Genomic DNA, 24307 nt, shown 5'->3' on the forward strand with positions numbered 1-24307 from the left:
AAGAAAAACATGTGTGCCTACTAAACCTCCTTTGTGTATCTTGATTATAAAATCTACAACTCTTGTTACTTTTTTTCTTCGAATAGATTACTCAAGGTGCTTTCATTTAGTGTCTTTGTATAGTTGATACAAATATCCTTATAGGCTAGACACTTCATGATATAATGTCATTTTGTCTCCACTACTCCTCGAGTGCAATAACTACATCTTCTATCTTCTCACTCCTCTTTAGGTATCATCCATCTTCCAGTTTTGCATCTAAATTGATGTGAGCCGATTCTTATTCAAACAATTAACATTTTTGCTTTCCATTCTTATGTAATTCTTTTGCGTATGATCATGCATAAAATTAAAATATTTGATATGATATTCCTTTTTTATCCCTAATTATCCTCGCCACATATTTTCTTTGAAGCCTCTACATGATCTTAAATTCAAATATTAAAAGCATTGTGCAATTCAAATATCCCACTCTTTGGTGCACTTGCTTGGTTCTTTCTTATATTGCCTTGAGTTGCATTCATTCCTATCCTCGCATTCTCTAAACATCCTATGATGGATCATAGAGTGTGATCCGAAGTCACACAATCAAATCGAGAAGCAACAATAGATTTATCATTATGAATTGTGAAAATCTAATAATTCTAATCAAAAGCATTGTTCAAACATCTGAAAAGCATTGTTCGATATTACAAAAAAAACAGGTCGCTTAGGATTTCAAGGTTAAAGAGTCGATAAAATAATGCGTCATTAGTTCGCCTTCAGGAAGCGCTCTGGAATCATTCAAGATTCGTAACATCAACCTCGAAATCGCCTGGGTTCGACCTGCAACATTTCCAGACAGTTCCAACTGCTGCAAATCGACCTATGTGCGAACTCCCAGATGATTTCATGCCTTGGCCGATTCTGGTACGATTTGTACCTAGAAACGGCTAAATTTCCAGCTGATTCGGTAATATAGGAATGAGGGTGATATTGATGACAGAAATGGTGAATGGGCGAGTGGGTGAAAGTGGGTTTGTTGGTTTGATATATGTGCAAACTTTTTTATTCGAAGCACATAGTTTCGTCCAACATACTTAGCTCTGTGATTTTATTTTTAGCTGTTATAGGTTTTTTCCTTTTGCGATGTTTATGTTTTTTGGTGCCGAGTACTTAGTTACTTATTATAATCTAAACCTCTTCAGCCTATTACTTCCCTACTAATACTGAATGCATTCGCACTGACCTAATTTTCATCATTCGTGGAAATTGATATGATCTCTTTTCTCTGATGACCTTGTATTACAAAATTTCTAATGGAAAATTATAATCTTATTCCAACAAAACTTGCCTTCTGAGCCGTCTTTTTAAAATACAGGTAAATTGAGATGCTGGGTACTCGCTTTTGCAATAGATTCCAATGGCATTTGCAAGGCCACATACACACTGACGCAAGTGCAAGCACACCCAGTCAAATAGTGAAGAAGAAATTATTGCAAATGAAAAAGAAGAAGAAGAAAAACAGCAAACAGGAAGTCTTGGTGAGAGTACCTGAGTCGAAAGCTTATCTAGACACTGCAACAGCTCCCATGGTCTTGTCTGCAGTCGCCATTGCATTAATTATGAAACTGCTTATGATGGTTAGTTTCTTCTACTCCCCTTGTTATTGTACCCAATCTTGGAAAGGGAAAAGGAAAATCTTAGTTGATAGTATTTTTTGCAGTATGATGATTCAAAAGAACAAGAACGAATAGAGCGCAAAGCAAGAAATGCTCCTCCAGAACAGGGCACTGTTAGAATGCTTTCTCGTGAAGAATGGGAAGAGATACAAGAAGTTAGGCCTAGGACACCTTTTGAGTCTCGAATTGCACGTCCTAACGCTCGCATAAGGACAGGGGACACTGTACATCTGGTATGTTATTATTTTTTAATTATTTTTATAGGTTTTGAAAATAATTTGAAAACAGGGTGGATTCCATATAAAAAATTGTAGAAGCTTTTTGTTGATACCAAAAAAGTTAAGAAAAGTGTAATATTGAATTAAAATAGCAGAAAAAATGCAAGAATATGTGACAACCAGAGAATTTAAGTTGCCCTTGAAAGCCAGTTTAACAAATTCTGCAAAACTAAAAGCCGAGTCAAACAAGATGATTGTCAAGTTGGAGATACCCTAGAGCCAAAGCTACAAGAGGATTTACGGTCAACTTCACGCCATATGATTTGGAGCATGTAAAGCATAATAGTAGCAGACATGATGCCATTGATGAATCTGCACATATTGAAAGGATGAACTGACAGTGTGTGCCATTGCATGGCAGACTCATGAATGCTAATTCTCATCCACACTCATTGCTCTTTCGTACCTCCACCAAGAAAATAATGATATAGAAGAGAAGGCATAGGCAGCCGCTTAATTCATATCGGGAGTAAGAGCCAACTAGATGGCGCGAGGAAAACAGTAAAAGAAAAGCTTTTAAAGAATTCTGCTGTTGGCTGCCAGGACATTGTCATGTCCCTTTTTGGCATAAGAGTCCGGGATGTTTCTTAAGCTTATAATCTATTTCCCATAGGCTTGGGGAAATAAATTAGGGAAATAACTTTGTAATACTCAAGTCTGTCCTATTTTATGAGCACTGAATATAGGGCTCTTCTACGTTATGTGATCAAGCTTATTTCTTTAAGTGATGTTGGCCAAGGGTTTGTGAGCGGGATTTCATGGAGGGAAAAGGAAAGAGTTTGAAATTGTATCTTGGAGGGAAAGTACGAGGTAAAAGATCAGTGATAACATCCACGTTTTATGAAATTATTCCCTCAAACAGGGTGAACATTTTGTTCATTTGTTATTGGGGATTGGAGGATGGAAACCCCTGATTTCCATAGCTGGATTGTGGACAGAAACCTCTATCCAGCATGGAGCAATTTCACACAGGGATTGTGCTCGATCGTCAATGACCTGCTGTTTGGCAGCTTCTACAGCGCCTGTTTGTGTCATTGTTAGGAGGCTTATTGGCACTTGGGGTTTGTAAGCATGTAGGCAGCCTCTTAAGTGCCCATTGCTGTTAATCTGTGGCATTTCCTTTGATAATAATAACCGCTGTAAGTTGAAATTGTCGTTGAAATTAATAAAGAGAAGTTGGGTTGTGGCTGCTGTGTTGATTATTCATATTTAAAGGGAATTCTTATCTGTTTCTGCATATTCTTATGAAAACAATATTTTTGTTTTAGATCTGATGTTGTAATAAATCCAGATATTGTGTCAATTGGCATTAAATCAAGTAGAAATCTCCTGTAGGGGATATAACAGATGGAGTGGTGGATAAAATAGAAATTCAAGCTATGCTGATGCAATGCTTTCTGCAATGTCCTCAACTCAAATCAAGTTGCTGAGCAACAGTTTGGCTGTCCTTTCCTTGGGTTACCTGAGAGGAAGAGGATGTAGAACATCATTGGGTAAGATATGGAGTCCTTGGCTTGTTTTAATGTCTAATTTTAAGGTGAGTGCATGTCTTTTGATGCAACTTAAGTGAACATAAGTTATTTTTAAGTGAACTTAAGTTATTTTAAGTTAGGCATGTCTTTTTAGGCAACTCTCAGTGATGCCTAGCTAAGGGACTTAAGTTGTCCCCTCTTTTATATACTTAAGTGACTTAATTAAAACATGTGACAAAAGCCAAGGTGGGTGTCCAGCTTCAAGAGTTCTTATTGGTGCACATTTTAGGTTTTTATTTTGGAGCCTTGGATTAAGAGGTGGACTATCAAGGGTGGAGATTGATTAATCTTTTCAGAGGTTGTTATAAAACACCCTAAGGGCTCATTTTGACACCATGATGTGATGAAGTTTTCTGCTTATTGCTGCTGTAACTTGGCTTGAGGATTCAAACCCTTGAGTATCCCTGGTTTTGGTGAGACACATGGGCTCTTCCTAATCAGAAGAGTGTGTTTCGGTGGAATAACTCTGGTTTGTGAAACCCTAGCACATTGTAAATTCTGGGTTGCAAGTATTTATCAGGCTGGAGGCCAATTAGAGGAAGATACCAGCATTGAAAATTCAAAATGGCGAACATCTACAACTGTACATTGTCAATTTCTGAGCACCTTTTTGGGATGGCTGTAAAGGAGCAGCTAAATTAGTCTGTTTGCTGGTCTTTTGGGGAGCCTAACACCTGTTTGAGGGATGACTAGGGTTTGGTAAAATTCAGCAATAAATCTGAGGTATTCTTGTGCCTATCTATTTTCTTATCTATAACTCAGAAAAAATTAGGAAAAATTAGGCATTTTTTTTTGTTGTAAATTCTGGATTATTACAAGGGTTGTTTTGTAATAATTTCTAAGCATAATAACAATAAAAATTTTCTACTTTTGGTCCTAAATCTGATTTGAAAACACACAAAAAATTGAGATGTAATATTGTGCAAGTTCATTTTCAGATTTATGCCCTAGTTTGCAGAGGTGTTTTCTTTTATCAGTTGTGCCCTAGTTTGCAGAAATTATTGTCTTGTTTTTAGTTTCCTATTTGGGGATATTACAGTGGTATCAAAGCTGCAAGACTTGGCAGTCTGTTTGGGTTGATTGCATGTGTGGAAAATGTGGTCATAGCGTGGAAAAAGAGAAAGGAATATTGGTGGGTTTAGATCAGTAACCATCATCAAGTGAAGAAGAAGCAAAACAAATGTTTTCAGACATGATAAGGCTGTTGAATGATAACAACCTTTATTTGGGTTAGTTGGCTCATATCACAACATATGGAAGAACTTTGGTGCACATAGAAAGGGAAGAAAGTAGCAAAGTTGCAGAAAGCAAAGAACATTTTACCAGCAAATCCATGGGTTCATCACAATCCAGACCTTTTATGTGCACTTTTATACAAGAAGATAAGGCTAAACAAGAGGAACCTATAGAGGATAATGAGGATGCTAAAATACTAGCAAAATATCAGGCCTTGGGACCAGATTTTCAATCAGCCATCTCTTTTAGGGATTACTTAAAGGTCACCAAGCGCACAAGGCACAAGCATAAACAAAATTATCAAGAGAAGCAGAATTATGGATTGCAAAAGAGGTTGGGACATCTATCCCTACCTAGTTTTGATGGATAATCCAAGTGTACGACTAGAGCTTGGATTCAGAAATTGGACACCTACCTTGCTTTGAACCGGATGAAGGAGATGGAGGCCATCAAATTTGCTACCCTTCACCTTGAAGGAACTGCACATGAGTGGTGGTATCACGGATTGGTGACACAAGGACATGGAGCGATAGTTTCTTATGATTAGTTTTGCACTACATTAATTGGCTCAATTGAGACAGGTTGAGATTTTTTGTTTTTCTTAATGCTTCTTTTTTGTTTTTCTTAATGCTTCTTCCTAGCTCTTTTTTTCTTGCCTCCCTCTCTCTGAGATACTCTTTGATGTAATTCCAGCTAATTTGCTCCCCTTCCCGATGGATGTCCTTGTCGCACGAAGCGCTCCAAAGGTGGAAAGAGTGTAATCGTCATGTGTACTCTGCATCATGTAGCCAATGTCCACCTTGGGCTATGAACCCTTCTCCCAATCGTGCAATGGCAATGAAAGCACGAGCCCTCCAACCCCATTCATCCTTTATGCACTGGTTCAAAGCCGGTGTGCTTCCTCCTTGGTTCCTAGCTCTAGACACCACGATAATAAAAGCAATGCAATGTCGATGTCGGTGTGGTATATATACTTTGCCTTAAAAAACTTGTCACCCAACATAATGCTCACCATTTGGAGAAACACGGGGTCTTCAATTTTGAAGACGTTCCTCATTCTTTCCTCAGAGATATTCCCTCAAAAAGCCATCGTTTGCTTCACCATTTGTACGGAGAAATTCACCTGCATTTTGCTCCGTTTTTTTCGACTACTCTACTCTTCTCACCGAGACGTTACAGAGAGCATGATTTTTTCCAAGACAAAAGTAGGTTAAATCTTGCCTCATACACCTCATTCGTCTTGAATAGGACGATACAATTAATAAGAAGTCCTCAATTTTCTACCCTCGCATGATTATATCTTCCCTCTTGTACATCCACCTCCTTGATATTGATGCTAGGAAGATTGTCCCAATCTCTCATTAAATGTACCACCCACTTGGAGAGCTAGTCTACCACTTTGTTTCCATCACGTCTGACAAGGGAGATTTTGAAATTTTGGAAGAGGTTTATGATGTTTTTGGTTACTTTTATTAATTTGTCTAGCTTCCACCCCCTCACCTCTCCTTTGATTAATGTGTTAATGATTATTTGCGAATCACCCTCTAAGTGCAATCTTGAAACTGAAATTTTGCTTGCTAGGCTCAAAGCGAGTAACGCTACTTTTGCTTCCACCTCATTGTTTGTTCCATCCTTGAGCCTCTATACACTCCATGCTAAGATATTTCCTTGCCTATCCCTAGCTACACATCCTGCTCCTGACAGGCCTGGGTTCTCATTCGATGCTCCATCAAAGTTTATTTTGATCCATCCTTCCTCTAGTGTTGTCCATACCACTTTTTCATCATTTGTGCTAGATGGATTAACCCACAAAGGCCTATTAACGGGCCAAGAAGAAGTGCACTTGTTATCATTGAATGCAACCTGTATTTTATTCAGCACATTTGCTTGCTGTCTAATTTTCACTTGCAGCCAAAGCTTAGTAACTAGATCTTACATCCTGGACTTTGCAGGCATCATTTACCACCTTTTCTAATTAGTGGGGCATATCCCATTGCTCTAAAGCAATCACATTATCAGGAAACAGATCTTCCAGGCTGATAAACCAGGGAGATTCGACGTTTGCAGGCAGTTTGTCTAAGGGTCTCCAGTGGCAATCTCAACCATGGGTAGCAGTTGTGCTTTAAGAGCTTCATTATTCTGTGTTGCTTCAAACTTTCAGGTGTTTGTATGAGTTTTAGTGTGCTTTTGTATTCAGTTTAGTTCCAGATTGTTTAGCAGTTGTGCTTTAAGAGCTTCATTATTCTGTGTTGTTTCAGGTGTTTGTATGAGTTTCAGTGTGCTTTTGTATTCAGTTTAGTTCCAGATTGTTTGCTGCTGTTAGTAGCATATTTCATAATGTATTTTCTGTTGTGAGACACTGAGAAGCTATATTTCATATGTATTTCTTTTGTGAACTCTGTTTGTGATTTGGAGAGTTTGTGTGAGAGTTTCAGTGAGTATTTGGTGTACTTGAGCTCGGGATTTGGAGTCTATGTGTAATGTTTTTGTGGTAGATCTGTGGACTGTTATCTGAGGTAATTTGTGAGGAATATATTGCCAAAATTGTGTTAAAATCATTTGTGTGTTTCCATGGAGATTCAGAGTGTTAAGTGGTATTTTGGTGCAATTTTTGGTATACCCGATTTCACCATTATTTGTTATTTGTAATCTGATATAAAATTGCAGCAAGGGTTATTACACTCATTTACCACCTTTTCTAATTAGCGGGTGCTTATCCCATTGCTCTAAAGCAACTGCATTATCAAGTACATAAAACATGCTATCCCTAAGGACCAGTAACCTCCCATCCCAATCCTTTAAGCCCATTGCCATGTTGGCAAGTTGATCAGCATTTTCTGAAGACTACTGCCACATGAATTGAATCTTCTTTGCACATTTTCCTTATTATATCACCTGGGTTTGCTTGGAAATTGGAAATTGTTTTTTCAATCCTAACCGCCAGTGTTCTTGTTCTCTCCTTTATGGTTTTAGTATATTCTGCAAAGCAACATCTTTGTTCACCTTTCTTGAGCACCAGGTATAAGTTCTTCAATGGAAAGCAACAAAATAATTTTTTTTCATAAGATAGTATAGAAGGCTCATAAGAGCTTTAAGTTTTCAAAGCATTGTTGTCAACTTGTCAATAAGTTCATACGGACCAGACCTAAATGGTTTTTAGTTTTCTAACTTTACCTTTGATGCTTTTTTTTTTACTTAAGTCACACCTTGTCCCTAAAGTTGAACTTGTCCTCAACTCTACTCTTGAGATTCCTTCAAACTCTGGAGAATTTGGAGGTAAATTTGTCTTAATTTTCTCAAAGAAAGTGTCTGCTTGGTAGTTTTCAAGTGCACTTATTTTTAATTCAAAGGGATCTCTTAGTAAAAGAATAAACTAACCAATTGTGTGAAGTTGAGTATGTGCAAATTCGTATTCTGAGTTTATGATGCTCTTCATTTTATCCTGTAAGAGTTGCACCGATATTTTACTGACCACTTGGGTTTGACCATCCAGTTTGGAAATAAAAAGAAGTTGATGTCTTCAAATTTTTATCCATTATCTCAAACAATGTAGTCCAAAACTTTTTGAAGAATCTTGATTCCATATATAAAATAATAAATCCAGGTAAACCAAAATAAACCAAAATGAAGATAAACATTATTGAAAATTATTCGATTTGCTTAATTGCGATTAAGAGTCTTCTTACATGGAATGAGAATACTCATCTTGTTACTAGCCTACAACAACAAACAAATATTCATGTCCTTTCTTTGTTATTTCATTACATAAGAGAAGCCTGAGTATGGAGGCAAAAAGTCTTACAATGTCATTTAGTGTTCTTAGTTGTTTACCGTCTTTATTTGCTTCTATCTACCTTCTACAGTTGTTACAGCTGTTCTAGCTGCCCATTGACATTTTAACTAGTTGTTATCTACTGTTTTACAGCTGTTTCAACTGTTCGCCAGCTTATTTATTTATTTCTCCATCCTCACAGTTGTTTCAGATGCCAACTACTTTATATCTAGCTATTTGTACAACTGTAATGTTCCCAACTCAAATCAAGAGAATTAGCAACACATTGGTTGTCCTTTTTCTTGGATTACCCAATAGGAAGAGACTTAGAGCATCATTGGGTAAAATATTGGAGTCTTTGGCTCGTTCTCAATTTTAATCTTAAGATGTGTGCACATCTTTTTATGCAACTTAAGTTCACTTAAGCTATTTTAAGTTGTTGGCACGTCTTTTTAGGCAAACTTAAATGACTCCTTGCCAAAAGACTTAAGTTGTCTCCCTTTTATGTACTTCAAGTGATTTTTAAAAGCATGTGATGAAAAGCAAGGGGGCGTAGGGTTTCTAGGAGCTTATTGGCTCAGGTTTTAGGGTTTCAATGTGGAGCATTGGATTAAGAGGTGGCAAATCAGGAGCTGAGATTAATTAATTTCTTTGGGAGTTATTATATAACTCTTTAGAAATCTTTTAGAGCTCATTATGTTGTGAGTTTCCTGTTTATTGTTGTTGCAACTTGGCTTAAGTTCTGAAACTCTTGAGTATCCTTGATTTCAAAGAGACGTATGGGCTTCCTCTAGTTTGAAGGGTGTGTTTCGGTGGAAGAGCTTCGGTTTGTGAAACCCTAACATCATCTTTTCTGGGCTGCGATTGTTTATCAGGCTTGGGGGCTGATTTGGAGATAAGATTCAGAGTTCAAGTTCAAATTTTTGTTGACTACATCAATAAACATTCATATTTTTAGACATTCTTGAGAACAACAACAAAGAGGACAAGTTATTAGACCTAGTGCTGGTTTGTTTGGGAGTTTTGATGCCAAATCCAAGGACAGATAGGGTTTGACTCCACCTTTGAGGACTACTAGGGTTTGGAAATAATTTCTGATGTATTTTGTATCAAAAATCTGCATAGTTTATTCTTCTTTATCTTAGTAATATAAGAGAAAAATCATTGTGTTTGTTTCTGGAATTTTTGGGTAGAAATAAAGGAATTTCCTATACTTTTTTGAGGGTTAGTACTTAGTATTACTCAGAAATTTATTTCTTTTAGCAGAAGAATCAGTCTTGCAATCTGATTATAAATTTGGGTTCATTGAAAAAAATCCTATATGCAAATACAGTTTCAGATTTTTTTGTGTCTTGTTTTGGAAATATTGTTGTTATTTCTATTATCCCTCTTTGGGGATATTACTATTAGACGATTTGTCATTGATGTCAAGTTGTCTGCAGACAAAAACAGTAGCACAAAATCAAACACGACCATCATTAGTCATTACAAAATTGTTTTTTTGTTGTGGTGTGTTTGCATATACAAGATATGGGAATAAGGAATGAATACAATACATATCTTCATCATTGATTGTTCTGTATCTGATCGAGACAGATGTGTCCATATTTTTATGCTGTCTGTCATTGGCAATAACATCTGAATAACATCGGCATTACATGTGAAGAGTATCAGAGCTGCAAGACTTGGCATCCTATTTGGGTTGGTTGTATTAATGGAAAAGGTGGTTATAACTTGGAAAAACAGAAGGAAATAATGGCAGACAACAATCAACCACCATCATCGAGAGAAGAGGAGGCAAAACAAATGTCTGCATAAATGTTAAGACAGCTGCAAATTAACAATCTTTAGTTAAGCTAGATGGCTCAAAACATGACAAATGGAAGAAATTTGGTTTGTATAGAAAGAGAGGAAGGTAGCAAAGCAACAGAAAACAATGAACATGCTACCAGAAAATCCATTGGTTCATCACAATCCAGACCTTTCATGCTTACCTTTATACAAGAGGATGAAGTACACGCAAGAGGAACCCATGGAGGATGATGAGGATGCTGAGATTTTGGCTAAGTATCAAGATTTTGGGGGAAGATTTTCAATCAGCTATCTCTTTTAAAGACTCCTTGGAGGTCACCAAATGCACAAAGCCAAAGCAGAAACAATGGAATCAAGGGAAGAAAAATAATGGGCTGCATAAGAGTTTAGGATGACTATACTTACCTAGTTTTGATGGATCATCCAAGTGTACAACTAGAGCTTGTATTTAGAAATTGGATACTTATCTTGCCTTGAATTAGATGAAGAAGATTGAGGTCATCAAATTTGCTAATCTTCACCTTGAAGGAGTTGCACATGAGTGGTGGTATCATGGTTTAGTGACACAAGGACATGGTGCAATAGTTTCTTACGATCAATTTTGCACTACATTGATAGAACAGTTTGGCTGCAAGGATTCAGAGGCACACTCCGGAGAGTTGGCTTAGTTGAGACAGGTTGGGACACTTAATGCATACGTTTCAGAATTTCAGTGATTGTGAGTTATGGTTTATGATGTGACCAAGAAAAGTTTGATTTCTTGGTTCATAGAGGGTTTGTCAAAACCTCTTAGAGGTTGGGTCAAAGCTTTTGATCTGCCATTCTTGCAGGACACTATTAAGCATGCAAGGAATATGGAGCTATCTACACCACAAGCTAGGTTTCCTAGAAAGTTTCCGCAGAGACCCTTGTCACAAAATTTGTTGTAGAGGAACAAAAAGAAACTAGAAAATGCTAGACTAGTGGGTGAAATGTCTAAGTTAGTGGTGCATTTCGTGATTCACTGGACAAGTTGAGATGAAAGAGACTTTCCTTTGATTGTCGTCAGCCTTGGACACCTGGACATAAGTGTAAAAGTTGGGGCAAGGCCCACTGGATTGAAGTCTCCGAGGAACCTAGTGATGATGAATTGGAGGTAGTGATGATGAATTGGAGGAGATACAGGTTCATGATGGGCAGCATGAGCAGATGGATGGGGAGACAAGCACAAATGAGCATTGGAATGATTTGGCATAGATGGAGGTGCTATTGCAACTCTCACTACCACTCCTCATTATAACGCCTTAAAAATGAAGGGTGTTGTGTAGGGACAAAAAGTTGTACTGATTGATAATGGGGCTACCCACACCTTAATGGATTCATCCTATGTGAAGAAGTGGGGTTTGAATGTTGAGGAGCACAATGGTTTCTGTGTGCGAACAATGAATGGCATGTTGCGTTGTGTTAATCTTGTTCCACAATTGAGCGTGACCTTGTGTAATTATACCCTTATTGATGTTTTTTATGTGATTGACATTAAGGAGGCTAATGTTGTGTTGGGTGTTCAATGGTTGCATACTATAAGTCAATATCTCACCGACTTTAAAACTATGCAATTGAGTTTTACAACAGATGGTCGGAAGGTGGTATTACAGGGCCTATCTTTAGATGTGCCTAGAGTCATTTCAGCCAAGAGGATGGAGATAATTTTTTGGCATTTAGGGGATGAGTGAGAAGTGTAATGTTTCATTTCAGATAAGTCTATCGATACAGGACAACATGGGTATCATGTTGACATGTAGGGCTTGTTGGACAAGCATGGTGTGGTATTTTCAAATCTACTACATGGACTACCTCTAGATTAGGGATTTGAGCATGTTATTGAGCTTGTGGATAACAAGCCAGTTGTTATGGATTCCTAGTGTCATCCTAAATGATTCAAGGATGAGATTGAGAAGACTATTCGGGAGCTACTGAATGCAAAACATATACAACCTAGTTCTAGTCGCTTCACTCCTTCTGTTGTCTTGGTGAAGAAGAAGGATGGTACTATGAGGATGTGCATTGATTATCATGTACTAAATAAGAAGACCATCGAGAACAAGTATCCTATCCCATGTATTGATGAGTTGATGGATGAGCTACATGGAGTGGTCTACTTCTCCAAAATTGATCTTTGTTCAGGATACCATCAAATTTGGGTTTGGGAGCATGATGTGCACAAAACAACTTTTAGGTGCCACTATGGACATTTCGATTATTTGGTGATGCCCTTTGGGTAACAGAATGCTCCAGCTACTTTTCAATCTTGCATGAACCATGTATTCAACAAGCAGTTGTAGAAATTTGCATTGGTTTTCTTTGATGACATCTTAATATACAACAGGATGTGGGGAGAGCATATTCGACATCTTGATGAGGTGTTAAGTATCTTAGCGGCTAACTCCCTTTATGTGAAAGTCTCTAAGTGTGAGTTCGGTATGACCGAGCTATTGTATTTGGGATGTGTCATTGGGAATGGCGAAGTGAAGGCACATAAGGAAAAGATTCAACCTGTACTTGATTGGCTACCACCAAAGAGCGTGTCCCAATTGAGGGGCTTCATTGGTTTATGCACATACTATAGACGGTTTATGAAGGTATTTTGTTGATTAATCACTTCTTTGATAGATTTGACCAAGAATGATGCTTTTATTTGGATGGATGATACTTCAAAGAATCATGAATCATCTTAAAAAGGTAATGAGTAGCTGTCTTGTTTTGACTTTACTGGACCTTTAAACCTTTGGTGCTTGAGTGTGATGCATCTGGTATTAGGATTGGAGCAGTTTTGATGGAAGACAAGCATCTAATTGTTATGAGAGCCGAAAGTTGAATGAGGTTGAAAGGAGGTTCATTACATATGACAAGGAAATGTTGGCAATCATGCAAGCGCTTGAAAAGTTTTTGTTAGTATCTTGTGGGCAGCAAGATCACAATGAGGACTGATCATAATAGCCTCAAGTATTTCATAGAGAAAAAGGGAATGGCTTAAACCACACACACTAAGCTTACATTTCTAGGCTTAAAAGTGTCTCAAGAGTTGGCTGACATTTTCTAGGCTTAATATGTTGCTTATTGTGTGTGGTCACACTAAGAATACACTTCCGGGCTTAAAAGTGTTAAACACTTAGAGTTGACTAACATTCTCTAGGCTTAATATGTTGCTTAGTTTGTGTGGTTTAAGGCTGGCCAAGAAAAAGGGATTAAACGAGAGACAGCAATGTTGGGTGAGTAAGCTACAAGGGCATGATTTTGACATTGAATTTGTCAAAGGAAAAAGTAATGTTGTTGCTGATGCATTAATTAGAAATCCTTCATTTTGCTCACTTTCAGAAATTTCAGCTTCTTGGAAGGATCACATGCTAGCAGAATACTCAAAGAATCAAAATGTTTGTGATATTCTAGATGATAAAATCGATGATGAAAGGTATAAACTGTTGAATGACATCATCTATTATAAGGATAGAATCTATTTAATATTGGAAAGTAAGCTCAAACATAAGGTTCTTATTGCTGTTGATAAGTTCCATGGTTTCAAGACTCATGGACTCGCCATGGATTTGCGAGTCCATGGGAGCTACGAGTCGACTCGCCAAGGACTTGCGAGGCGAGTCCTGGTGAGTGACTTGCGAGTCTTTTGCTCGGACTCGCACGAGTCTTTTGCTCGGACTCGTGTAGCCCAGAAAACACGCCATTTAAGCATAAAACTCAGGTTTTAAAAATTTTTTCCCCTCATTTGGCATTTATGCTTGGTTATAACAGGTTTGTAGAGTGTGAAGGAGGAGAGGAAAGAAGATAAAATCAGCAAAAAAAAGATCTAGGTAAGGATTTTTCCTCTTTTTTTTTCATTTGAATAATTTCCATGTTTTGAAATTCCAAAAAATCTTGAAAAACAAGGGGACATGCTACCAATTTTTTTTTTTTTTCCTTTCCTAAGTTTTCATTTCTTGTTTTTTGTTGTTATTTTTCCCAAATGATTCATTGTCTTTTTTTTTGTTGATTTTCCATAAAACCCTGCTGATTTTTTTATTTTTTCATGTTAAATCAGCAATGGCAAGCTCAACTCCAAGGGCAACCCCAAGGTCAGGAAGACAAAGAGATAAAGCATGGAAATATGGGATTCTAGGAAGCAAAAAGGGAGAGGTCACTTGCACCGAATGTACAAAATGGATGATGGGTGGAATCAATAGATTAAAATACCACCTTGCACAAATACCTAGATATGGTGTGGAGGTATGCCCCAAATCAACTCCTGAGATTATTAGAGAGATGAAGGCCCTTCTTGCTGAGAATGATATGCAAAAGGAAGAAAGGCAAAAAAAAAGAAGCCATGGCAGCTGCAATGAATCCCACATTGTCCACTTCGGGTCCCATTGGTCACACTCGTGGTCGTCAGTCACTTTCATCTTTTGGTGACAATGAGGGTGAGGCTAGTGGCACTCCTGTTAGATCAGACCCTAATTTTTTTGTACCACGCAATGTTCTAGGTGCACAACCTTCACTTGAAGGTACATGATTGAATAGAGAGAAGCATGAACAAGCAACGATAGTAGCATCGAACTTTTGGTTTTACAATAATCTACCTTTCAATGCAGCAAAAAATGTGTATTGGGAAGGTTTGGTTAATGCATTAACAGTTACGGGTAAGGGGTGTAAGGCCCCAACAAGTCATGACTTCAGTGGGCCATTGCTAGAGAAAGCTGTAAAAAATACACAAGTTGTGGTTGATGATCAGAAAAGGTATTGGAAGAGAAAAAGATGTAGCATTTTATTTGATGGATGGATAGATGGACGAAATAGGACTCTTCTCAACTTCTTGGTGGCTTCAAATGGTGCAATGGTATTCCTAAAGTCTATTGATGCCTTAAATGAAATAAAAAATGCATAGGCTTTGTGTAATCTGTTGAATGGGGTGGTTCAGGAAGTTGGAGTTGAGAATGTTGTCCAAACTATCATGGACAACGCAGCTGCATATGTATTTGTAGGTAGAATGCTTATGGAGAGGCATCCTATGATCACATGGAGTCCTTGTGCTGCACATTGCTTGGACTTGATGCTAAAGGACATTGGGAAGATTGGATGGGTGAAAAAGGTGGTTGAAGATGCAAGAAGTGTCACCAAATTCATCTACAACCATACTTGGGTGCTTGCTTTGATGAGAAAACACACAAATGGCAAGGACCTTGTGCGACTTGGAGTGACACGATTCGCTAGCCACTTCGTCACTTTGCAGAGCATTCTTAGTGCCATTCCTCATCTTAAGCATATGCTTGTGTCTGATGCTTGGTTGGGGTTTGCATACTCCAAAAGACCTGAAGCAGAGAAGATTGTGAGCATTGCTTTTGATGAAGGGTTCACCAAAAGTGGAGAGGAGTTGACTACGCTAAGTAACAAACACAAAAGGAAACTTTATACAATCTTGTCTATTTGCTGATTTTATTTTTTAGGGGTTAATTTTGTACTAATTTAAAATTTGTTTTCATTTTTTTAGGTGACAAAACCTTTGGTAAGGGTTCTTCGTATGGTGGATGGAGAGGGCATGCCAATGGGTTTCATTTATGAGGCCATGGATAGGGCCAAAGAGCCATTTCACATTACTATCGTGGAAATACAAGAAAATGTGAAATCCTTTGGCGCATGATTGATCATAGGTGGACAAATCAACTCCACCAACCGATAAATGCCTTTGCCTACTTTTTGAACCTGAAATTCTACTTCTCTGATTCATTTAGGGCTGATGAGGAGGCCATGACAGGTGTTATTGCATGCATGGATAAGATGGCACCTGATCCTGAGTTGAGAGACAAGGTTCTTGATGAGTTGGAGGTGAGATTTGACATTTGCAATTGTTCTATCTTTATTTATGAATTCGGAAATGTTCATTATTGAATTTGAGTTTGACACTTTAACTATCTATTTATGAATTTGGAAATGTTCATTGTTCAAGATCTACAAGAGTGCAGAGGGGAGACTCTTTTCATCCTAACTAGCAATTGATAGGAGATGAAAACAACAACCAGGTAAAAAATTTAGTAATTTAGTTCAATAGTGCAAGAAAAAAACTACAAACTTGATTGTTACATTTTTTTCTCAATTCTAATTTCTAATATTTCTAAATGTTTTTTGTAGATTTATGGTGGGAGAATTATGGTGCTAGCATGCCTAATCTTCAAAAGATAGCCGTCCGTGTTTTGTCTCAGCCATGCAGTGCTTCTGGGTGTGAATGGAATTGGAGTGTATTTGAGAGCATTCACACAAAGAAGAGAAATAGACTGACACAAAAATGCCTCAATGATCTTGTCTTCGTTCGGTACAACCTTCGCCTTCGAGTTAGACAGGTGGAGGGTGTTTCACATGAGGCCATTGACTTGGATGAAATTGATCCATATGGTGATTGGACCGTGAATGAACAAAATGATGGTGACGATGTCCTCCTTACTGAAGAAGAAATTGCAGAAATAGAGAGAGGAGCAGCACAAGAAGCAGAAGGAGCAAGATTGGATGAAATGGAGGATGGAGATGAGGACGAGGATGAGGACTTTGATTTTGAAGAAAAATCATCTCACCATTTAGATACCACAACACCCACTGCTACCACTTCTAACTCAAGGCCTGAAAAATTGAGCTATATCAGGAGAAATACAAAGAGGAAGATGTAGTCTTCTCTTTAGTTTGTTCATTGTTGTTTTTCGCATTTGGAGTTGGACATATCATTATATGTAATTTTGTAAACATTTATAAACTTATGCTGCTATTATACATTTTAGAGTTGAAACTATGAGTATGAATGATGAAATTTCAAATATTGTGTGTTTGTAGATCATATGACATGTGTAATGTTTCAATTATGGCTCTTATGTTCTCTAAATGCATTAATTTCTTTATGTTTTTTTTGTAAAACTATGGTTTTTTTTTTTGTCGAGTCCTTGTCGAGTCTTTCACGAGTCTTTCACGAGTTTGAGTCCAAGTCCAAATTTTTGGTTTGCCGAGTCCGTGGCAAGTCCGATTTTTAAAACTTTGTCGATAACAATCAACTCGCTGGTCATCTTGGCGATTTGAAGACATATAGGTACACTGAGCACCAACTCAACAAGAGACAACAATCTCTTTGAATGAGAGGCACCAACCTTTGATCTCTCAAAGTAGAAGGCACCAACCTTTGAAATGCAATAAAATAATATGTTTGCGACTTCTTGTTGGATCTGCCCTAAATAACTTTCAATAGCCCACATCTTCATCAAAAAATGCCTCAAAACTCTTCTCTCAAATCTGCAAAATAAATCTTCATACAAATCTGCACTAAACACTCTCCAAGTCTTCACAACATACACCTTCAAATCTTGCATAATGTCACTATATAATCTTCACAAAAATGAGATCAATTTAATCTTATAAATCTGCTAACATAAGTAATGTAGATCTGGAGTAATATTCTCTTAACTCTGCTTCTCATACATCTGAAAAATCTCTGCTTGAGTGATATGTCTTTTTGTCCACCAAAAGACCTCTAATTAAACTCCACACTATGCCTCTTCATTCAACGGTCATGCCTCCTCAATGAAGTTGGCCAGCAGCATTTAAAATATATTTTATATCAATTTATTTCTCTTCAACAAGGTAAGCCTAGGCTCTAGGGAGGTTTCCCTCTTGGGGAGCCTTCAAAACATAATTTAAGAGCCTTTCAAAAGGGGTGACTACTATGAGGGGGTCATCCCAAAATACAATATTTGCATTTTTTATTTAGTCATTTCAACTTGGACGATGCACTTTGATGATTAAATTTTCTTTCTTGATTAACGAAATCGCAATTTTGGTGCCATAAATTTGGCACACTACCTTCATCAGTTATGCCACTAATTTTGCCCTTTGACATCAATGGCAATAATCCAACACAACTTCCATCTAAATTGTGCAACTAAAGCAAAAATCATTCTAATTGTTTTAATGTTTGGTGTGGGAGCAAATGTTTCCTCATAGTCAATCCCTTCTTTTTGGGCATAAGATTTAGCTACACATTAGTGTTATATTTATCTATACTACCATATGCCTTATATTTAGTTATGAATACCCATTTACACCCAATTGCTTTCTTACTGGGTGGTAGTTCAAAAAGCTTCCAAGTCTTGTTTTTCATTAAAGATTGATACTTTGCATCCATAGCCCTTTTCCAAGGCTTTGATTCTAGTGCTTCCTAAACATTAGGTGGTTCTAAATTATCAACTATTGAATTCATCAATCCTAGATTTACTTCATTGCGATCCATGGTGCGAGTCCTCGGTTCTGAAGTGGAGTGTCTAGAACTCCATCTAGCTTTGCATCGTGAATGGTACTAGTATACTGCTTAGGCAAAGGTCTTGTGACATTTGTGGGTTTAGATCGATTATCAACATTCCCGTCCAAATTGAAAATAGGAGCACTATCTAGAGTAGGTGATAATGTGGGATAATATAATTCACTCTTCTCATAAAAAATACATCTCTACTGATATATGTTGTGCCTTGCACACACTCCCTATTGCCGACACAGACCCCCTTTCCTGGTTTGCCTTGTTGAGGCCGTGAGTAGGATTTTGTTAGATTTGCAGAGAAAGGAGCAGAGAGAGAGAGAATGTAGTATCCTAGAGCACAATGAAGGGCTTGTTAGAATAATATTTATTTACTTTGTTAATGGTCAATAATATTGGGCTTTGACTTGACTGACTGCCTCCATGCATAATTAGCAGGTGAATTCTGAATGTGGAGTGCGATAAATTCTGCACCACCAAGGTGACAGTAGGATAATTTAACGGTCGATGTGTTTTGTTGGGAGCACAAGGGTCCTCACGTTTGCAACAAGTTGGTTTGCAACGATTCTCAAACTGGGGAATAAAAACAAATGAGCAGGGTTAGGAGACCTAAAATTAACAAGACTGGTGTGTGGGTAGATAGATTCGACATAACCAATCCTTGCTTGGCCAGAATAACTCACAACCTCACAAGAACGATGCATCTTCAAGGGGACCTAGAAGATTTTCAGACTGTAGGTACATGGCTAAGCACCCAATTTTGGCGCAGCTCAGATAGACACCTGCAATTGAACTAAACACAATTTTAAAGGCTCAGACTAACCATACACAAGGATACACAATCAACATATCCTCAATGGTATGAGCCTGAATCCATCAAATACCTGCACACCAAAAGGATTTATCTAATTTGCTGAAGGAAACCATGCAAACAGAATAAAATCAAGATGATAAACACCAAATCAATGTCCATTATATTGATTCTAGCTACTATTACAACAATTTCTGCAACATTTCTACTCTATTCCTAACTACTAAATTCTAACCTTCTAACAATCTAACCTATTCTAATTGTCTACCAAAACTCTAAACCTTTACAATGAGAGGCATCCTGCCTTTTATAGATTTTACAATGTGAATCGATGGCCAGAATTGACCACATCCAAGGGCCCTAATTTGCCTTCTAGAACTTGGCAGCTTTAACCCATGCCTAGTTTTAATCCTCAGTTATCCTCCCAACCACTTTCTCAACTACCTACCACTATTTGGCATTAATTCGGCCAATCATGTAGTTGGAAATAACTGACCTGTGTCCCCTCACTTTAAATACATTAGAGGGGGCCCACAGGTAGTCATGTACATTAAACAATTTCAGTTTTGCAACAGATTTTTTGGAATTAATTCCAGCTGTGCATTTCTGAGAATGCATAGACATGTAACATTCTAAGTGTTCTTTGTCTTCGGTCTTGCTGGGGGACTTCAACTTTGCAGTTTAGTGGTGGCGCGTTTCCCCGTGATTGTCGTTTTCATCTTGCGCTCTGCATTTTGCTTTCCTGGCTTTGATCGTGATTATGTCTCCAATTTGCGTTTTAAGTTGCCACTTTAACTCTTCCCGACGACGTCGGTCTGCAAACAATCAATTTTGACTTGAATTAGTTAGTTTGAAAAATTAAATAAATTAATTTAACAAAAATATTAAATTCTATCTTTAAATGCCCCTCTTCTCCAATATGAAGTTCGGTCCTTGCTCTTGATTCGCTCTCTTACTTAGATGAAATTTGGGCCTTCTACAGGTTTTGAGCGATTTAAAATTTTAAGTGAAAAGGGGGCCTCCCTTGCAATTTCAGGTCTAAGGGGCCTTTTGAGAGACTTTATTTCAATGTTTTCTTGCCTCCTTAGTCAAATTTCATACCCTTGAAGTTAAATGCAAGATTTTTCTTTTCAAGTTTAAAATGAATCCCCTTCAAATTTCAGGATTTCTAGCCTAAACGTGAGATTTTAGCTCAAGTCGAAGTGCCTTCGCTTGTGATTTTCGGCTGAATTTGGTCATTTGCAAGACTTTTTCTTAATGTTTATTTGCCTTTTTACCAAATTTCGGGCCTGAAAGGCCTTTCAAGAGATTTGCTTTTCAAGTTGAAATGCTTTGCACCTTAGTTTTCGGCCGATAGAGGTGAAACTTGAGATTTTATTTTAAATACTCATTTACCTCCCTTTTGTTTTTCAGCCGAATTTGGTCCTTTGAGAGATGTTAATTTTTAATTTAAATGTCTCTCTTGCAACAAAATTCGAACCTTTTCCCCTAAGTGAGAGATTTTAAAGAACCCCAAATGCCTACCCTGCTTTATTGAAATTCGGGCCTATGGTGGGAGTGTGCGATTTTATTAATTGGCCAACTTTAAACTTTAGATCGCTCCCCTTAGTTACATTTCTATGGGCGAAATTGGAGGGGCAAATATCGGGCCTCAATGGTGATTTCAAACCTTGAAACAAATTTGGCATCCTATGGTTTTTGCGCGCCCTTTCTCCTTCTTTGCTATAAAAGTCGGCCATTTAAATCAAGATGCGCAACTTAGGGTTTGATAAATTTTCAGCCATTTCACTGTAATTGCACAATTTTGGCTCCTTAGCTTTAAATGCCCATTTTCTTTGCTTCAAAACTCGGGTATTTTGCTAGGGAAGGGCGGTTTTGGTGATTATCGGGCTTATTGGGGTTTATGCACGATCTTGTGTTTTGCAAAATTTGCGATTTTGTTTGGATTTGCAAACTTCGGCATTTTCCATGAAATCGCATGATTTGTTCCTTAAGTTTTAGACCCTTTTGAAGGTTAAAATACGACTTGCTCTTTGGTTTTTCGGACCAAGAAGCCGTTTTGTGTGATTTTAAACTCATATTGAACGCCCTTTCTCAACGATTTCGGGCTTGTGAAGAGGACGTGCGATTTTGGGAAGCCTCCACAATTGGCTAAATGAAATGCTTTACTCGATTTGAACCTTAGAATTTTCGGCCATGAAGCCGATTTTGTGAAATTCACGAATTTCAGGAGTTTTGAACGATTTTATTACTTTCAGCGGGGTTTGAAATTTTAGACGTTCTTCTCAATTCGGCCTGAAAGATCATATTGGGAGCCTTATCTTGCATTTCAGCCTTAGAGGCCGATTTTGAGCTTTTAGTTGCATTTCGTCGAACCCTTGCTGGACGAAATTCGAGATTCACAGGGCGCTTGGAAAGAACTCGAAGCATTACTTCCTCTCTCTACGCAAAGCAATGGGCATAATCCAAAAAAATCGGGGGTCCCCTGTCATAGACGGGGATGTGGTGCAAAATGCACAACAGGACCCAAGTGTTGGAATTGGCTATGGAATTTTCCACAACAAAAGAGTCAAATTTTGACTAAGTGTTGGAAAGGAAACAGGAAGAATGAAGAGGAATAAAGAGGAAAAATAAAATCCTTGTCCAAGGATGGAGTCTGCCAAACTTAGCACAAGTCAAATTTAGAATTGAAGGCAAATCCACAAGCAAAGTTCGTCCGAGCATGGAGATGGCCAAAATTTGGCTAGAAGTTGAAAGGTCCGCATGAAGGTGTCACAAAATAAAATTTAATAGCCAAACTTTGGCTAAGTATGGGGAATACTTCACAAAGAAAATTCTAAATTCCTCCATTGTGGCGAAGGCACAAAAGAATTTCAAGGCATCAAGAAAGAAAGAAATTTCAGACTTGTTGGAGGATTTCATTGAGGCAACTAGGGCAACTTCTTGAAGGATTTCATCTTCTAAAGAATTGAAGACAAGCTCCCAATCAGAATCAGATGGTGACAAGAAGAGTATTCCAAACAAATTTTCATACTTAGGCAATTTCTCTACACAAATTGGAGAATTCAGAGGAATACCATCAGTTCAGTTCAAGCAGGAGGAATTTCAAAGCAATTAGGAAAGAAAATTTTATCAACTCAAGTCCAGATATTTGCTCCAAGAGGAGATTTGCAGACCTCAAAGGTTCAAATGTAGGCGAGAAGAAGAGATCAAAATCTTGAAAGGAATCTAAGACAAAGCTAGGAAGAAACAAGCGCAAAGGACAATGTCGTCAGCAAGGAAAGATATTCTTAGGCAAGCACGTGGAAGAAAAATAAAGTGATCAATGAGGACATCCAACACGCTAAGGTGGTGCCTCATCATCTTCCAACCAATCAAATTGTTCCAAGTCAACATGTCCAAGTTCAATGAACCTAACTTATCCACAAAAGCTTCTAGAAGGCATACATCACAATGCAACAACTTTCTATTTTATTATTAGTTTATATTTAGCAGGACAAGTGTCCCCAAATGTAATTTTCTCATTGCTTGAGGGGTAGTTAGCTGTAACAAACCCTAATTAGGGTTTTATTTTGTAATCTCGGCTATTGTTTCAAAATCAATCCTGGCCATTGAATTGTAATTGAAGAGCCTATAAATTGAGCCTACCCCTCATTTGTAAAACATGGGAGCATGTTGCAAAACATGTTGAGATAAGTAAATTGTTGTTTACGACTGCCAAAGTAGTAAGTAATGCATTGTTCAAATTGATGGTGATTACTTCTCTTATTTTGGATTTTGCATGGTTCTTATCCCTCATCTTAGTTTAGATTTTATTTCATGTATGTTAGACGAATGCAAGATCTGATAAGTATTGCTTTATGGTGAATCTTCTGCTCATACTTTTGATGAACAGATGATTTTTGTTCATTGTGTAAAGATAGTTTGAGCCTACTTTGTGGATGCTTAACTTTTGTTTGGATGAATATTGTTCAATTTGATGGTAGTTATTCACGGCATGAAAATCATAAGCACACCCCTTGAAGATTGCACCAACTTTGTGTAGTTGTCCTAGCGCGGCGAAGCAAAGCGTGGTTATTGGTTTCACCTAGTCAATACCGTCTCTTGAATTTAGGAGTAGATTAGAACTTCTAAACCCTTATCTCCTTTTCAATTTTCTTGAAGTCCATGATCCAAGACCCAAACTATAGAGCTTTATTGTCTAGACCTTCATTGTGAATTGAACTAGCCAAGCGTAAGTCACCCTTGTATTTCAACATACATAACCAAGGAAGCTATCCAGCATAAAGTCGCCCATTCACACGTATAAACCTTGGAGTCGCTGTGTGGTCTTTCTCGCAATCTTGGCATACGTAGTGATTTTGTTCAAGAGAGGGTAGAGTGTCCTTGACATTTTGTTTTAATGTTCAGTGAATGATAAAACATACACCAACACATCCTACTGATAGCCAAGTTAGCACAACTGATATTAACACATCAAGATGATGCAATCTTCAAATAAAATGCAAGTAGCATGCCAAGAACTAGGGTAATCTTCAAAATGATGTGCATGTCAACTAGGGATATACACTACTCATAGGATGCGGTGTGTTCTATAGCTCCATAAGGCAGCTGCTATTTTAACATCCAGTTTGTTGCATTTTCATTGCACATTTTTGTGAGAAAAGGGCCCAATATTTTGTTAAAATCCTTATTGGCTACATTTGCTTAGATGTCGAGCAATGATATATATCAATGACTTGTCCATATTAGAATAATATCTTTCTCTTTGTGTTATTAATGGTCATTTAAGTTGTTTCTAATTTTGCCTCTAGTTAATGATTGTTTCTTTTAGAAACATCGTCTTTGTAACTCTATTTAAAGGAGCTTTGTATCCTCGATTAATTGAACAACATCGATT

The 24307-nt window shown here is 37.7% G+C and overlaps 1 protein-coding gene and 1 long non-coding RNA gene across 5 annotated transcripts in view; both read left to right on the forward strand.

The window, feature by feature from the left end:
• Positions 1-659: 659 nt before the first annotated feature.
• The window catches only part of LOC131062957 (uncharacterized), a 45373-nt gene continuing 21725 nt past the window's right edge, over positions 660-24307 (forward strand). The window contains exons 1-3 of one of the 4 annotated variants that reach the window (XM_057996704.2): positions 660-1056; positions 1361-1622; positions 1706-1894. In XM_057996704.2, the coding sequence (XP_057852687.2) occupies positions 1371-1622; positions 1706-1894 (441 nt within the window). In that variant the 5' untranslated portion in view covers positions 660-1056; positions 1361-1370. The remainder of the gene's footprint in view (positions 1057-1360; positions 1623-1705; positions 1895-24307) is intronic. The other 3 variants (XM_057996705.2, XM_057996703.2, XM_057996707.2) reach the window with 3 other exon arrangements.
• LOC131062956 (uncharacterized) lies at positions 15809-17199 on the forward strand. The gene is made up of 3 exons (XR_009358271.1): positions 15809-16138; positions 16260-16332; positions 16442-17199. It is a non-coding gene; the product is annotated as an uncharacterized LOC131062956 (long non-coding RNA).

The sequence above is a fragment of the Cryptomeria japonica genome, chromosome 6 (genome assembly GCF_030272615.1).
Source record: "Cryptomeria japonica chromosome 6, Sugi_1.0, whole genome shotgun sequence".
NCBI classification, from domain to species: Eukaryota; Viridiplantae; Streptophyta; class Pinopsida; order Cupressales; family Cupressaceae; genus Cryptomeria; species Cryptomeria japonica.